Source organism: Mustela nigripes, chromosome 17 (assembly GCF_022355385.1).
Source record: "Mustela nigripes isolate SB6536 chromosome 17, MUSNIG.SB6536, whole genome shotgun sequence".
NCBI classification, from domain to species: domain Eukaryota; kingdom Metazoa; phylum Chordata; class Mammalia; order Carnivora; family Mustelidae; genus Mustela; species Mustela nigripes.
This window is the reverse complement of record NC_081573.1, coordinates 52,976,636-52,992,159: the sequence shown is the minus strand read 5'-3', so window position 1 is coordinate 52,992,159 and position 15,524 is coordinate 52,976,636. Positions and strand designations below refer to the sequence as shown.

General features: G+C 46.5%; 1 protein-coding gene across 1 annotated transcript in view; it reads left to right on the top strand.

Moving 5' to 3' along the window:
- Positions 1–15,524, top strand: part of LOC132006030 (polycystin-1-like protein 2) — a 162,106-nt gene that overhangs the window by 141,472 nt on the left and 5,110 nt on the right. Inside the window, exons 34-40 of the mRNA XM_059383644.1 lie at positions 1,493–1,589; positions 4,526–4,663; positions 6,180–6,365; positions 7,275–7,602; positions 9,077–9,210; positions 10,766–10,893; positions 13,525–13,685. Coding sequence (XP_059239627.1) covers positions 1,493–1,589; positions 4,526–4,663; positions 6,180–6,365; positions 7,275–7,602; positions 9,077–9,210; positions 10,766–10,893; positions 13,525–13,685 — 1,172 coding nt within the window. The remainder of the gene's footprint in view (positions 1–1,492; positions 1,590–4,525; positions 4,664–6,179; positions 6,366–7,274; positions 7,603–9,076; positions 9,211–10,765; positions 10,894–13,524; positions 13,686–15,524) is intronic.

The following is a 15,524-nucleotide window of genomic DNA, read 5'->3' as shown; positions in this document are numbered from 1 at the left end:
GTTAGAGTTGGAGAAATACTGAGCCCCAGCCTGGAGCTTGGAGCCAGGGCTCCCCCTAGAAGGAGTCAGGTGGTAGGAATATACTGTGTGTGTGTTGGGGTGAGGGGGCAGGGGCTGCAGAAAGGAAGGGGCATTGACATTGAATCTTTACACCTATGAGACTCTCCAAATCCCTAACCCCCATTTTACCTGATAGTCCCCAGTTCTTTCCTAAATATCCTTTATCTGCTGATTTAAACAACTCCCGAGGGGCGCCTGGGTGGCTCAGTGGTTTAAGCCGCTGCCTTCGGCTCAGGTCATGATCTCGGGGTCCTGGGATCGAGTCCCACATCGGGCTCTCTGCTCGGCGGGGAGCCTGCTTCTCTCTCTCTCTCTCTCTCTCTCTCTCTCTGCCAGCCTCTCTACCTACCTGTAATCTCTCTCTCTGTCAAATAAATAAATAAAATCTTTAAAAAAAAAAAAAAAAACAACTCCCGACATCTCCTCCAATCTAGTCTGAGAATAGTAAGAATGGAGACGTGAACCATTCTGTTCCCAACCAAAGCCCAGACTACTACTAAGCTCGTGCTCTATTGGTGCAGAGGTGAAGGCAGGGATGGAATGAAGAAAGGGGGAGGGGAGGAGGGAGGGAGGGAGGGAGATGTAATTCACACTAGAGATAGTATAAGAAATAAGAGGAGACAATCTTTTTTCCACTGTATATTTTTTCCCGTTTTGTCGAAGATTATTTGACCATAGAGTTGAGGGTCCATATCTGGGGGCTCTCTACTCTGTTCTACTGGTCTATGTGTCTGTTTTTATGCCAGTACCATGCTGTCTTGGTGATCACAGCTTTGTAGTAAAGCTTGAAATCTGGTAACGTGATGCCGCCAGTTTTATTTTTGTTTTTCAACATTTCCTTAGCAATTCGGGGTCTCTTCTGATTCCATACAAATTTTAGGATTATTTGCTCCAGCTCTTTGAAAAATACCTGTGGAATTTTGATCGGAATGGCATTAAAAGTATAGATTGCTCTAGGCAGTACAGACATTTTAACAATGTTTATTCTTCTGATCTAAGAGCATGGAATGGTCTTCCATCTTTTTGTGTCTTCTTCAATTTCTTTCATAAGTGTTATGTAGTTCCTAGAGTACAGATCCTTTAAAAAAAAAAAAAAGAAAGAAAGAAAGAAAGAAAGAAAGAAAAGAAAAAAGAAAGAAGAGGGAGCTCTATCAGCAGGGGAGTGCAGGTGCGAAAGTGCAATGGGAAAGCTCTGGTATGAGAAGCAGGGGGAGCTCAGGATTCACTGTCTCTGTTTGGTGGCCAGGTGCTCTGGCCCTTTCCCTTCACAGCCACATCCCCTCTTGGCACAGAATGGCCTGGTTCCTACCTTACTTCCTCAGAGCACGGTTCTGTGCCCAGGACACAGATGTGGCCTTGATCCTGACCCCTCTCTGATAAGGAGCTGGCAGTGTCTAACCCAGGCCTGGGGTTCATAGTGGGTGTTTTTCAGGTGCTGGGCTTTGCTGCCTTCTTTGCACTGGTCTTGAAGAGAGTAGAGGATGAGGAAGAGCCGGTGGCCTCCCTCCCAGGACGTCTGTCTGGCCCAGGTAATAGTGCATAGGTGGAGGCAGGGGCCTAAAACCCAATGAAGATGAGATGGCCCTACAAAGCCCAGTTGCTGACTTTTTGCCCCATCATTTCTTCACCCCTGACTGACGAAGCACCCCCAAACCCTCCAAAACTCTCTAAAGCAACCCTGTTCCTTCTCTACCCCAGCTTTTGTCTCTGGCACCAAAGCACAACCCCTTGGCCAGAAGAGGCCCCTTGGGGGCTGCACTTTGCACGGGCGTCATTCTCTGTGTAATCACAAGCAAGCAGCTTTCTCCTCCTAGGCTCAGGGCCTTGGTCTTTAGAATGAAAACCAAAACCGAAGATGCTTACAGGTGGGCTACAGAGTTCCAGGACAAGGGTCTGTAAACTACAGCCATGAGGCCAAATCTAGCCCACTTTCCATAAATAAAGTTTCCATAAATGAAGTTTTATTAGAACAAAGCCATACTGACCCCTGCTGGATGAGGCCACTGAGCAGCCCCATGTCCCGCAGCCTGGTCTCTCATTTCACAGCCTAAACTCCCGAGAATGCCTATAATAAGGTAATCACAAAACAAGCGAACAGAAAGAGTCAACACTCCAGCAGTGTAGACAGAGATTCTGACATTCGGGGAAAATACAACGGGAATAAACAAAAGGCATAGCCATATTATTGTACTGATATTATTACATAGTTTGGTTTCCTCCTCATGGGCTGGTATTCTTCCACTCTAGGATAGGGTTTGAGCTTGTTTTGTTTTGGCTTTGAGGATCCAAGAGGTCCATTAAAATCTTCCCAAGACAAAAGAGTAATTTTTGTCCCAAGAGACGCCAGCTTCGAGAACAATTAAATATTCATTCAGTCATTCTTTTGGCAGCCACTCAGGGAGTACTCGCTGTGTGCCAGGCAGTTCGATGGCTTAGGACCATGATTTACATAAAACCCACTCATTGTGAGTGTGTAACTCATTGATTTTAGTAAATTTCTAGTTGTGCAACCATCCTCCTAATTTGTCATCCTCAAAGGTTCCCTCTTGACCATTTAAAGCCAATCCCTGCTCTCATCCCTGGCAACAACAGCACAGGATAGAGCAGGTTGCCCTTGGAAAGCACAGTCCACAGGGAGACACACATTAAACAAGTAAACAACACAAGCGCAAAATGTGAGAACTCAGGGAGCACACAGGAGAACGCAGGCCTCTCTGCTCAAGTAGTACCTATGTTGGCTACTGGAGCCTGGCGAAGGGAGGGAATGCACACTGGGCCCTTGCAAAGGCCCTGAGTTGCAACAGAGCTTGTCATTTTACAGTGATTACAGACAGTGTGGACTAAGCAAGGGGAACTAGGGGGAGAATGGTTCAAGGTGACGACCGAGAGGTGGGTGGGGAGCACAGCCTTGTAGCACCTGGGTGGGTGCTGGGATTCCGGAGTGCTGCAGAGGAGAGAGGCGTGATCTATCTTGTGATTTGAGAAAGATCACTATGGCTGCTCTTAGGAAACCAAAAGTACTGGGTCAAAAGTACCAGTGGGGAAAAGACTACTGGAATGGTCCAGATAAGAGGTGACATGTCCTGGCACTGGAGGTGGAACGGAAGGCATGGATTCAAAAGACATTTGGGGTAATATGCCCCTATCAGAATGGCTCTAAGTAAAACGTAAAGTAAAAAATGCTGACAAGGATGCAGAGAAACTGGAGCGTTCACGCACTGCTGGTGGGAATGGATGCCGTCACTCTGGAAAAGTTTGGCAGTTTCTTTCAAAAGTAAAAATGGACTCACCATATGCTGCAGCAATTGCATTCTTGGGCATTTATCCCAGAGACATGAAGACTTATTTGCATGCAAAAACTTATATATACATGTTCAGAGCAGGTTCATCTAAAAGAGCCAACTGCCGGACGCCTGGGTGGCTCAGTTGGTTAAGCAGCTGCCTTCGGCTCAGGTCATGATCCCAGCGTCCTGGGATCGAGTCCCACATCGGGCTCCTTGCTCGGCAGGGAGCCTGCTTCTCCCTCTGCCTCTGCCTGCCATTTTGTCTGCCTGTGCTTGCTCTCTTTCCCTCTCTCTGACAAATAAATAAAATCTTTAAAAAAATAAAAAAAATTTAAAAAAAAATAAAAGAGCCAACTGCTGCTCCTAGGAATCTACCCGAGAGAAATCACCTGTATGTGAATGTTCGTAGCAGTGTTATTCCTAATAGCCAACACTAGTAATGATTTAGATATGAATGCATGACAGGAGTGTACCCATACCAAAAAAGGAACTAAATACTAATTACACAACATGGATGGACTCCAAACCGTTATGCTAAGTGAAAGAAGCCAGACACAAGAAACGATGCACTGTAGGATTCCATTTATATGTAATATCCAGAAAAAAAAAATCTATAGAGACAGAGAGCAGATTAATGAGGCTAAGGGTAGGACAGACTGGGAGTGGGGACTGACTTGACGGGGACGTGAGGGAACTTCCTGGGTTGATGAAAATGTTCTAAAACTGGGTTATGGTGATGGTTGCACAACTCTATAAATGTACTAAAATCATCGTATTGTAGATGTCCAGTGGGAAAATTTATGAAAACTATAGTTCAATAAAGTGGCTTAAAAAATAAGATACTTAGACATGACAGGACTTTGAAATATTAGTGACCCTCCTTCTTCCATCCATTACAGCTTTGGGAACACTGGGCTCTGTCTTAGGGTTCAGGAGCACAGGGAGGGGAGGGTGTTGTACTTTCAGTATGAGGCGAATCCTCCAGCTGGAGTAGGGTCAGAATTTTGAGTATAGGGATGGTGGTGGCAGAGGCATGGAGGGCAGCATTGGGAAGTGGCTCCTGAGGAGTAGGAATGGCGGATCCTGTTGGTCCTGGTGAAGACAGGAGGCTTCTGGTTGCAAAAGTTGAGGCTGGTTCCACTGCCTTTTGGGAGACAGTCCTCATGTCCTTGCTTTCACAGACCCCTCTGCCTTGTTCCGAGCACGACGATGCAGCAGAAAGGACATTTACCAGCCGCCTTTGGCCGCTGACGTCGAGAAGATGAAAACCACCCATCTCAAGGAACAGAAGGCATTTGCCTTCATCAGAGAAATCTTGGGTAGGCAACCAAGGTCACCCACAAGCAGTCTCCTCACTCACTGGTTGTCAGCACAGACTTCAACAGACAACGGTATAATCTTTGACAGACCCACACTGTCTCGCCCCAGCTTCTCCCCTATACTTAAAATCCCTTGGTGGCCCCACATGGCCCTTAGGATAAAATCCAAACTCCCTACTGTGGCTCTGCCCACCCTGGGTCACCTCTTGCAGCCCTTTGTGCTCTGAGCTCTGGACACACCATGTCCTGCTGCTTCTGGGACTCCTTCACTCTCTGGACCCCAGGCCTTTGCCCAGACTAATCTAATCTGCCTGGAATGTGTCTCCTCTCCTCCCCATCTTTTCTTTTGACTAAGTCCTTATTCTTTAATTCTCAGCCCAAAGACTATGTCTTTGGAAAGACTCCCCAAGCCTGCTTTCAAACACCACTGTGTATCTTAGTCTGGGTTCTCCCATAAGCAGATTGGGGTACAAGTAGTTGCTTTGGAGGTGATCCTGGGAAACACTGGTAGAGAAAAGGAAAGTATAGAAGAGAAGGGAGGTGAAAGAAGGTGTGGTGATGAGTGGGTTCCGTGTGAGAACTGGAGCTCAGTCCTGCTGGGGACCTCTGTGGGGGTTTATAGTACATACCTCCAGGTTGTCACACAGGTCACTGGTGAAGGCTGCTCTCGGGGAGGACATGGACCCTGCAGCACTCCTGCCCTGCCCTCCCAATGGTTGAGCACATACAGCCACACAAATGCAGAGAACAGGTGAGCTTGCATAGGAGTAGCAGCATGTTACAGAATGAAGAGAGCCTAGAGGTGTGGGCAGAGCCCCAATTCATCCCAGGGAGGGCTTGCTGGGATGCATATTCCCAGGCCCTGAACCCAGAGATTCTGGGTAATACTCTGCACCCCCCACATTCTGGTGGCTGGCCTCCTAAACTAAATCTTTGTATGTAAGGGGCCCTTACATCACACTCACCTGTCCACAGGTGAGCTCCACGAGTGCTCAGAACACAACTGTCATTTTCATTGCTCTATCCTCAGCATTATAACATGGCAGAGCCCCATTTTCAGAAGATTCTTTTTAAGAAATGTTCATATAGTGTGAACTCTGGGCAAGCCCTATTTTTAAGTGCTTAATAAATATTAATTTATTATAACCTTATGAAACAGAATTATTATCCCCACTTCACAGATGAGGAGAGTAAAGCAGAGGGGCTAAGTACTAGTTAAGTCACTAGTAAATCTAGTAACTAGGGGTTAACTAGGGGTTAAGCAGAGGGGTTAAGTCACTAGTAAAGCACATAGACAGGAAGTGGCGGAGCCAGAATTTGAACCCAGGTGGCAAGCTCATATCTGCGGATTTAACTCCTTTCCACTGTCTAAGGATTGGTTCCACTGTCACTAGGGGGCAAGAAGCTGGTCTACAAGACCTCAACTATTCTGAGTTGTATGCCATTCTGTTTCCTGCCTTGGGCTTGGTGGGATTTGGGAACCCTGCCTGACCGGGGGTTACACCTCCACTTTCAGCATACCTGGGCTTCCTGTGGATGCTGCTGCTGGTCGCCTATGGGCAGAGGGACCCCAGCACCTACCACTTCAACAGACACCTTGAGCACAGCTTCACCCAAGGCTTTTCAGCTGTGTTAAGCTTCAGAGAGTTCTTCGTGTGGGCCAACACCACCCTCCTGAGCAACCTATACAGTTATTACCCAGGTACTTTTCCCTCACCTGAGGACAAATGTCAGCCCCCTTTTGCAGACTGCTTTCTAGGAACAGGAGTGGGTCACATCAGCCTCACAGAGAGCCAATAACCACAGGACCATATGCTTTGAAAGAGAGACCCTCAGAAGGCTGTGTGTGCACAAGAGAGGGGCCCTAAACCTCCCCTGATGCAGAGTGGAGGACATTGTAAGTGAGAGATACATGAGCATGAATCAGCTAGGCAGAAGCAGTATACCGGGTGCAAGGGACAATAGGGGGAAAGGTAAGCCTGAAGTAGCACAGCACGTCCCTGGAATTACAAAGTGCTGAGTGTGGCTGCAGTGTAAGGTATGAGTTGAGGACCAATTAAAAGTAAAGCAAAAGAGGAATAGGGGTCAGATCATCAAGGGTCTCAGAAGTTCTATTTTATGCTTAAGGAAATGAGGCATTGACAGTTTCTTCGGGAGGGAGTAACATAATGGAATTTGCACTTAAGAGGGATCATTCTAGAATCATGTGGAAGTTGGAATAGAGAGTAGTTAGGATGCTAGAAATGATGGGGCTGATGGAGGCATGAGAGGAAGGGGTGAATGGAGAAATGAGCATGGGAGCAGACAACAGTGAAGAGGTAGAGTTGATGAGCCTTGACCATTAGGATATGAGCATTGAGAGAAAGGGCACAAAAGGTCTCCAAGTTGATGACCAGGTGGTGGGGGTACCATTCCTTAAGAGAAGTTATGCAGGAAGTAGACCACACCTAAGCGTGGAAGATGGTGATGAATATAGCCTGTTATTGGCCATGAACCACTTACTCTTGACTGTTTTTACACTGGGTACACTGAAGTTCATGTTAACATCCAGGCCAGGATGCACTAAGACAATTTTGATGGCTAGGCTGACCCACCTGTTTTTCATTTCCAGGCTTTGTCACGGATGGGAATTCTAAGCTGGTGGGCAGTGCCCAGATTCGCCAAGTGAGGGTCCGGGAAAACTCTTGCTCTCTTGCCCCACAGCTGCAGGCTTCTCTCAATGGATGCCATGCACCATACTCTCTGGATATTGAAGATCTGTCAGACTATGGGGAAGGCTGGAATGCCTCCATACCCAATAACAGCAGTGGCTTTTCCCAGGCTTGGCAGTACCAGAGCCAGAGCCAACGCCGAGGGTATCCCATCTGGGGCAAACTCACTATGTACCGGGGAGGAGGTTATGTGGTCCCCTTGGGGACTGATCGCAAAAGCGCATCAAGGTAAGACTCACTTGACTCACGTATACCCAAGGAAAGCCATTTCCTAGGGTCTGGGTCTTATTAGCAGGTGCAGCAAAGCTCATTCATGTCATTGTAGGGAGGAACTGGGGGACACAGAAGTATTCAGATTGTATTTCTGGGTCCCTGGAAACTACAATCTCAAAGTCCCTCTCCAGCACCCTCGGCCTGGTGGCTGAGTCTGGTGGCCTCTGCTAGAGCCAGTGTAGGGATATGGAGCTCTACTACACAAAGACATCTACTACCAGGCAGATAGGAAGTGGCTAAGGCTAGTAATCTTAGCCAAGAATCATGCTTTTATGTGCAGCGAATTATAGTAGCAAGGAAGAACACTGAGTTTGGAGCATTCACTGTTTCTATAGTGACAGAAGCAAACCTGCTCTTTATCTGAAGGACATTACCTTATCCCTCGAGGTTTCTCACTGCAAACACAGCCTTAAGAAATGGCTTGGGTAAAGCCCAGCCAGGAACTAGCATTCCTGGAATACTCAACAAGGTGGAGCAGGGACATCCAGGGCCTATGCAGACTGCCTCTCCCAGCATACTCCAGAGTTAGACAGTCCTAAGTGTGAAACCCTGGCACTGCTCCTGTTAGCTGTGTGGCCCCAGGCAAGTTAGTGAACCCATTTGCACCTCAGGCATCTTGAGGAACACAGGAAACAAAACCCTACAGAGAACAACTGACAGGGGTCAACTGACAGGGGTCCCCTGGGATTCAGGACAGGACAGGAATTGTCAGTTTCCGTGTAAGAAGTGTTTTCCTGCCACTTGCAACAACTGATGTTCTCTCTTCTAAACACAAAGCAGGACACAGACCCAGTGGGCACAGGGCATATCTTAAAACAGGCCCATCACTATTAATGCCAGTAATAACAGCTGTCCCTATTTCACACAGACAAACGACACACTGTTGCATTTTCTCTTCACAATGTTCCCAAAGCACTGGTGTTACCACCACCCTAGGTAAGGAAGCTGAGTCGGCTTGCCTAAGCCCCTGATTTTCTATGTGGCTCCTCTCACACGGGTGGTCCTCAAACTTTAAAAAGTATCACACCCACCTGGAAGGCTCATCAGAACACAGATTTGCAAAACACAGATCCCTTAGAGGAATTTGTTTCCAAAGATCTGGGATGGGGACTGAGAATCTGCATTTTTACTGAGTTTCCAGATGATGCGGATGCTGGCACTATGGGGAGAAAAGGTCCTGTAAGTGTGGCCCCCAATGTTCAGGAGACTATGCGTGGCCCCCAATGTTCAGGAGACTATGCGTGCCAAGACACTGCACCATTGGTGGGAAACTGATCACTCCCAGGAGGAGCCCCCAGGTCCTATGGCCCAGGGGACGGAGCAGAGCCAAAGGGAGAAATTTCTATAGGAAACCCTGGCCTCCTTCCTGGACAGGGGGGCAGGGAGCCACTGTAATTGGAGATGTCCCTAAACAGTCCTTTTCCTACAGAATTCTCCAATACCTCTTTGACAATACCTGGCTGGACAGACTGACCAGAGCTGTTTTTGTGGAGTTCACCGTCTACAATGCCAACGTTAACCTGTTCTGCATCATCACTCTGACCCTGGAGACAAGCGCCCTGGGTGGGCAGCCTCACCTGTGACCCCATCTATAGTGTTCTAGAAGACAGACACCCCTCCCTCTGGGCCCCAGGGCCAGAGTTCTGGGTCCAGTGTTGTTTGGCAGACTCGGGGATGGGTCTTGGTTCTTCCTGGGCACCCAAAGGTCGGGTTCCAGCATTGCTCCAGCCTTATTACTAGTTGCCTCCACTTCTCTCTGGCCCGTCCCCAAGATACCCTGAGGGAACCAAACTGAGAGTCTGAAAACAGCTCATCATCTTCAGCTTCCTACTCTGGGGAAGGCAGGCTGGGGGGCTGGCAGTGAAAGGCTGGAGAAGGGGTGACCTGGTAACAGATAATTTCACCTAAAACAACATTTTACAACTTGTACCTCAACCTACAGGAAGAGGTACATTTTACATTATTTTCCAATACACTCACATACAAATATACATAAACTGAGACAAAAGCTTCAAAAATATTTTCCTTCACTACATGCAGTATACTCTGATATTCTGTGTTCTGTTCCATTTCTTTCTTTCCATTTCCCGCCTTCCACCTCTTTTAAAGCTATCATAATCTATTGAAAACACTGACCCAAAGCTTCCTCAGCTAATAACCGATTTTCCTAAAATTCAACCATCTTTCCTCTAAAAATTAAGCCATTTTTAGTATCAAATTACATTTTTAGTAAAACAAATACATACCTGTAGTTTTTAAAATTTCAGAACCATGTAAAGTGAAAAGTAAAAGGCCTTCAACTTCCATGATCTCTGGCCACTACGAAGTGCTTATTTCAAACCCTTTTGTTGGGGGGAGTAGTATCTGTATCCCCGTGTTCTCCTACTCTTTTTGCAACCTTTGTGGCTCATAAAGACCAACTAAACAGCCTGTCCCCAAACACATCTGATTAAATTATGTGTTTCTACAAATGAGAAATGAGGAATGGATTTCAGGTCTGGTTGGTTCAAGCAGCCCACTGATGTTGGCAAGGACTCAGGTTGTTTGTGTCTCTCTGTTCTGACATTCTCATGGTTGGCTTTGTCTTCAGAGGCAGAAGCTTTATCAGTCAAACTGTTTTTTTTTTTTTTAAATCATTACAAAATATCATTATAATACTCCCCCCAAAAGACAAAACACACAAATGGATGAAAGATGATTCAAAAGAAGGCTGAATTTCAGGAATACTGGCCAATAGATGAATTGATCTTCAGTGAACTCTCTTTAGGTAAACCAGTTTTAAGTGAGCCAGCCTGGAGTAAATGAATGTTCAGTGGGATGGTGTGCTTTGGCTGGAGGTGACTGAGGACACAAATGGCTGATACCAGATGCAGAGGATAGGAAGCAGCTCTTCCAGCTATGCTTCCTGCATCCCCTCTAATATGTTCATTGCCTTTGACATCCACTGTGCACCCAGTCCCTTGGGTCTGTGGGTCTGAAGGATATTTACCTTCTCTTCTGCCCTTGCCAGTCCTCGGAAGGGCCCGAGCTTGCATCATGTCACTGATGCCTTCCAGTCAGAAGTGGTGGCTCTGAGCGGGTGGGTGACTGGGTGAACAGAACACGTTTTGCTTCCCAGGAACCTTCCTTACACATGTGAACCTGCAGAGCCTGCGCCTGTACCCCTTCACTGACGGCTGGCACCCCTTCGTGGTAGCAGCAGAAGCCATCTACCTCCTGTTCCTCCTCTACTACATGGTTGTGCAGGTGAGGGGTAGATGACAGCTCCATTGGATGGAAGCAGCAGTGTGCCTGTCCCCTCTCGTGGACCTCCCCTGGAGTGAGGGCTGAAGAAGGGAGAGGGGCACATTCTGCTAACCTGTTTGCCATGGCATCCTTTTGGTCCTTCTGCAGTCCTGAGGGCTGACCCAGCTCAGGTACTAGCTTTCAGGACCTCTCAGGAACTGAGACTCAGAGGGTGATCCTTCCTGGGTGGGGAAGGGAGAAGAACTGAGACCCTTCAAAAACATCAAAGGTAGCCAGTGGCTCACCTGTGGTCCCTGGCAATTAGGGAAAAAAATCTCCTTTGCTACCTTTAAATACCACCATGTTGCAAAATGAAGGTGCAGATGTTGATAATGATGGTGGTTTGAGGAAGCTGGGAACTCATTCCAAGCTCGGTATATGCCCCTGCCCCACCAAAAATGCAAATCAGACATCTTGAAAGGGCATCCCCATCCCCTGCTCAACAGTCACAACCACCACTTTAAAGTAAGGACGGTACTTTGAGAGTTTACCACGCGAAAGACATTGTGCGAAGAACTTTTAATACCAGGAGGGGGCGCCTGGGTGGCTCAGTGGGTTAAGCCTTTGCCTTTGGTTCAGGTCATGATCTCAGGGTCCTCAGATGGAGGCCTGCACAGGGCTCTCTGCTCATCGGGGAACCTGCTTCCCCCCCTTCTCTGCCTACTTGTGATCTCTCTCTCTCTCTCTCTCTCTCTCTGTTAAATAAATAAATAAAATCTTAAAAAAAAAAAAAAAAAAAAACAGGAGAAAGGTTCTATTGGCTCCACTTCACAGAGTAGGAAGCTGAAGTACAGAGACATTTAAGGAATTTATTCAAGGCCAAAATTGAATCCAGAGAGTGTGCTCACTGAACTTGACACTCAACACCTCTGTTGCACCTCAGACTTATAAACCTGGATCCCACGGGGCCTCTGGGCATCACCAATGCAAAGGGAACAGGGAACAGTCATCAAATAACAACCTAAGAACACCAAAGGAGGCCCATCCAGTCCCCACCCCACCACACCCCCCAGATCGCTCCTCCCTCTCTGGGTTGCCCTCACCCTCTGCCTGCAGGGGCAGCACAACACTTATCTCCAAAGCCCTTAAATCTTTTTCAAAAACGCCACTTAAGCAGTTCTGAAAATCTTACCCTCCTTCATCCCTTTTTAATGGAGGTAAACTTTAGCCTCTTAGCAGCCAAACACTAATCAGTTCTCCTGAAGAGTAGGGAGGAAGAGGGAAATGTAACAGACCTGGAAGATTCTCTTTAGTGGGAGTGAAACGCATGAGGCTTAGAACTTGCACAACATAATACCTTTGACATGTGACACCTGATGGGGAAAGATGATTAAAACAAAGTCTCCTACCAATCTAGAAAACCTGTCCACAAAGGTAGAAAAAAAAAACTACTTTAACAAAATTACCCCATTTTTTAAAAATTTTTTAAAGATTTTTATTTATTTATTTGGCAGAGAGGCAGGCAGAGAGAGAGGAGGAAGCAGGCTCCCTGTTAAGCAGAGAGCCCGATGTGGGGCTCGATCCCCAGACCCTGAGATCATCACCTGAGCTGAAGGCAGAGGCTTAACCCACTAAGCCACCCAGGTGCCCCAAAACTACTCATTTTTAATTGTGGTAGATAAAGATATATAATATAGAAGTTACCCCCCGCAGCCTCTTTAAATGTACAGCTCAGTGACGTTGCGTACATTCACATTGTCATGCAACCATCACTACCACCCATCTCCAGAGTTTTTTTCCTCTTACAGAACTGAAACTGTATCTGTTAAACAGTAACTCCTAACTTCTCCCAAGAAAACAACTTTTCTTATTGAATAAGCATGACGCTAAACTGTGGTATGCGTCCCAGGCAATCCAGTAAGAAATTCCAAAGACAGAAAGGAGTCTCACTTTTGCATACTGCAGAGCTAATGGGATCCATTACACATTCATCCTTAAGATAAATAGTAATGAATCCTCAAGAGGATGCATGGCATCATCTGTCCTACTAGTCCACCCTAAATTCAGCTAGTAATTGGGATGGCCACTTTTGTAACTGCCTTTATCGAAAGGAAAAATAAATGTACATGTTCACACTAGGAGGTAATTGTGCAACCTGGAACCAGGTGCCTACCACTTGAGGCTTAGAACTTGCACAACATAATACCTTTGACCCTCCCAGAGAAACTGCAAATGAAGGGTACTACCTTCCTTCATGTTCACCCTTCAAAGAGAAAGCTCCCAGGTCCTTTAGAAAAACATTCCTGAAGCTAGTTTAACTTTCAAGAAGATTTACATACATCTCAAAGGGGCAGAGAAAGATTTCACAATGATAGGTTTTCTAAAGTAAATGAACGAGTGGGATAATTAAATATTTTTCTTGTTAGATGCTGTTACTCTTATGTGCCCCCAATTCTACAACCCATGCTGGTGCTGAAAGCAGATGAGGTGTGTGCACAAGGCTGGGGAGAGGCCCCAGGTACTCTGGGGCTTCTTTATTGAGAAGCTTCTCTAGGAGGGTCATCTTGGGTGCTTTGAAGAGCCATGGTGGAAGGGGTGGGGAGGCACAGTTCTGGCTATAGCATGTGGTAGAACCTCCAGCTCTTCTCCCAGGGCAAGCTCATGAGGAAACAGAGGTGGTGCTATTTCTATAGCAAGTGGAATCTTCTGGAGCTAACCATCATCCTGGCCAGCTGGAGTGCCCTGGCGATGTTTGTGAAGAGGGCCATCCTGGCAGAACGAGACCTCCAGCACTACCGGAACCATGGGGAGGAGTAAGTGGCTCTGCCTCGGGGCCCAACTCCCATATTAGACCTGTTTCCTCCAGCTCTGTGGCCCCAGGGTTGCGGCGGGGGTAGGGAGGGTGGTCTGCGGGTGGTGGTGTGGCTTTTGAAATCTTGTTGATCCTCAGATCAGGTTCACTCTTGAAAAACATAACTATAGCTACCACTTAGATTCAGGTTTGGGGCCTAACACATCTGTAGTTGAGAAAGCTCTTTAAGACAAAATAGAACAGTATCTTACTTTTGAAAATCTTACCAAAACATAAAACCATGTGACACCCTGTGAAGGTCCCTGCCCAGAAGATGTAGCAGCACACCAGTCTGCCTACATCTGATACCATTTACAAAGTGTCCACTCTGCTAGGCAAGAGGCACTAGCCCACCAGATGCTCAGGAGAACCCACAATGGTACATGTTGTTACTACTTGAACGTGAGTTTGCCTCTTGGTGGGTGTCCAGCCAAAACACACCACCAAGCCAAAAGAGTAGGAAAAGGCAGAATTTTGTTTGCAAAAAGTGAAGGAGAACACCAAGGATCTTTTCCAAAGCAGTGTCTCCTCAAACAACAAAACTGGTGGTTTTGAGGTAAGGGGGAATGCATATTCGGAATGGGCTTGCAGGCACGATGGGAAATACACCACGGCCTTGGGGCAGAAGTCATCTTAGGGTAATTGAGTCCAGGTCAAAGTCACTCGGCCTGGCAAAGGTCAGCATTATCAATTCCCTGGCTTTAGTTGGTCTGGTATCTGAGTACTCAAGGAGTTTTAGATCCTGCAAAGAGAACTCAAGAATGCACATCAAGTCAATCTTGCTTTTGTTTCAGGCTGACTGTCCCTGATACGATCAGACTATCTCCTGGCCTGATAATGGCTGTTTTATTCTTACATTCACTCACAAGATGGCTGGGGGCCTAAAATGACTTCCTATTGTCAAGAAAGCTAGGTCTTTCTGTTTCTGGGGACACATAACTCTTTCTGCTTACATTAACACTACTCCATTTTACAAATAAAGAAATTGAAGGGATGCCTGGGTGGCTCAGTCATTTAAGCCTCTGTCTTCAGCTCAGGTCATGATCCCAGGGTCCTGGGATACAGTCCTGCATCCGGCTCCTTGCTCAGCAGGGAGCCTGCTTCTCCCTCTGTCTGCTGCTCCCCGGATTGTGCTGTTTCTCTCTGATAAATAAATAAATAAAAGATTTAAAAAAGAGAGAGAGAGAGAAAGAAACTGAAGCTCAGAGAGCTAACTTCCAAGCCACAGAGTTAAAAGGTGGCAGAGAAGTAATGTAAACCTTATGAGAGGGGCTTATGAGAGGGGCTCAGTCAGTAGACCATGCAGTTCTTGATCTTGGGGGGTATAAATTCGAGCCTCATGCTTACAAAGTAATTTTAAGATTACTTAAAATTAAAATCCTTAAGGAGTACCTGGCTGGCTAAGTCAGTAGAACATGTGACTCTTAATCTCAAGATCATGAGTTTGAGTCCTATGTAGGGTGTAGAGATTTCTTAAAATCTTAAAACAAAACAAAACAAACAAACAAAAAACCCCAAAACCTAGCTTGTGTGTCTATAGGATCCCAATCCTTACTTCAAACCATTTTGCGTCTTGACTCATCCACTGATTTTATTGATATGGAAAACATTTATTTATTGTTGGATGCTGTACTCTGTTATAAAAACACTTTAAAAGCATCATCTTATATACTTTAATCTTCCCTAAACTTCTAAAAGATGGAATTATCAACATCCACCCCCTTTTGTTTTTCAGGTAAGAAAGGCAGGCAGGAACAAAGCCCCCCACCCCCCAACCAAAGAGGAAAACAGCCTTAAAAGC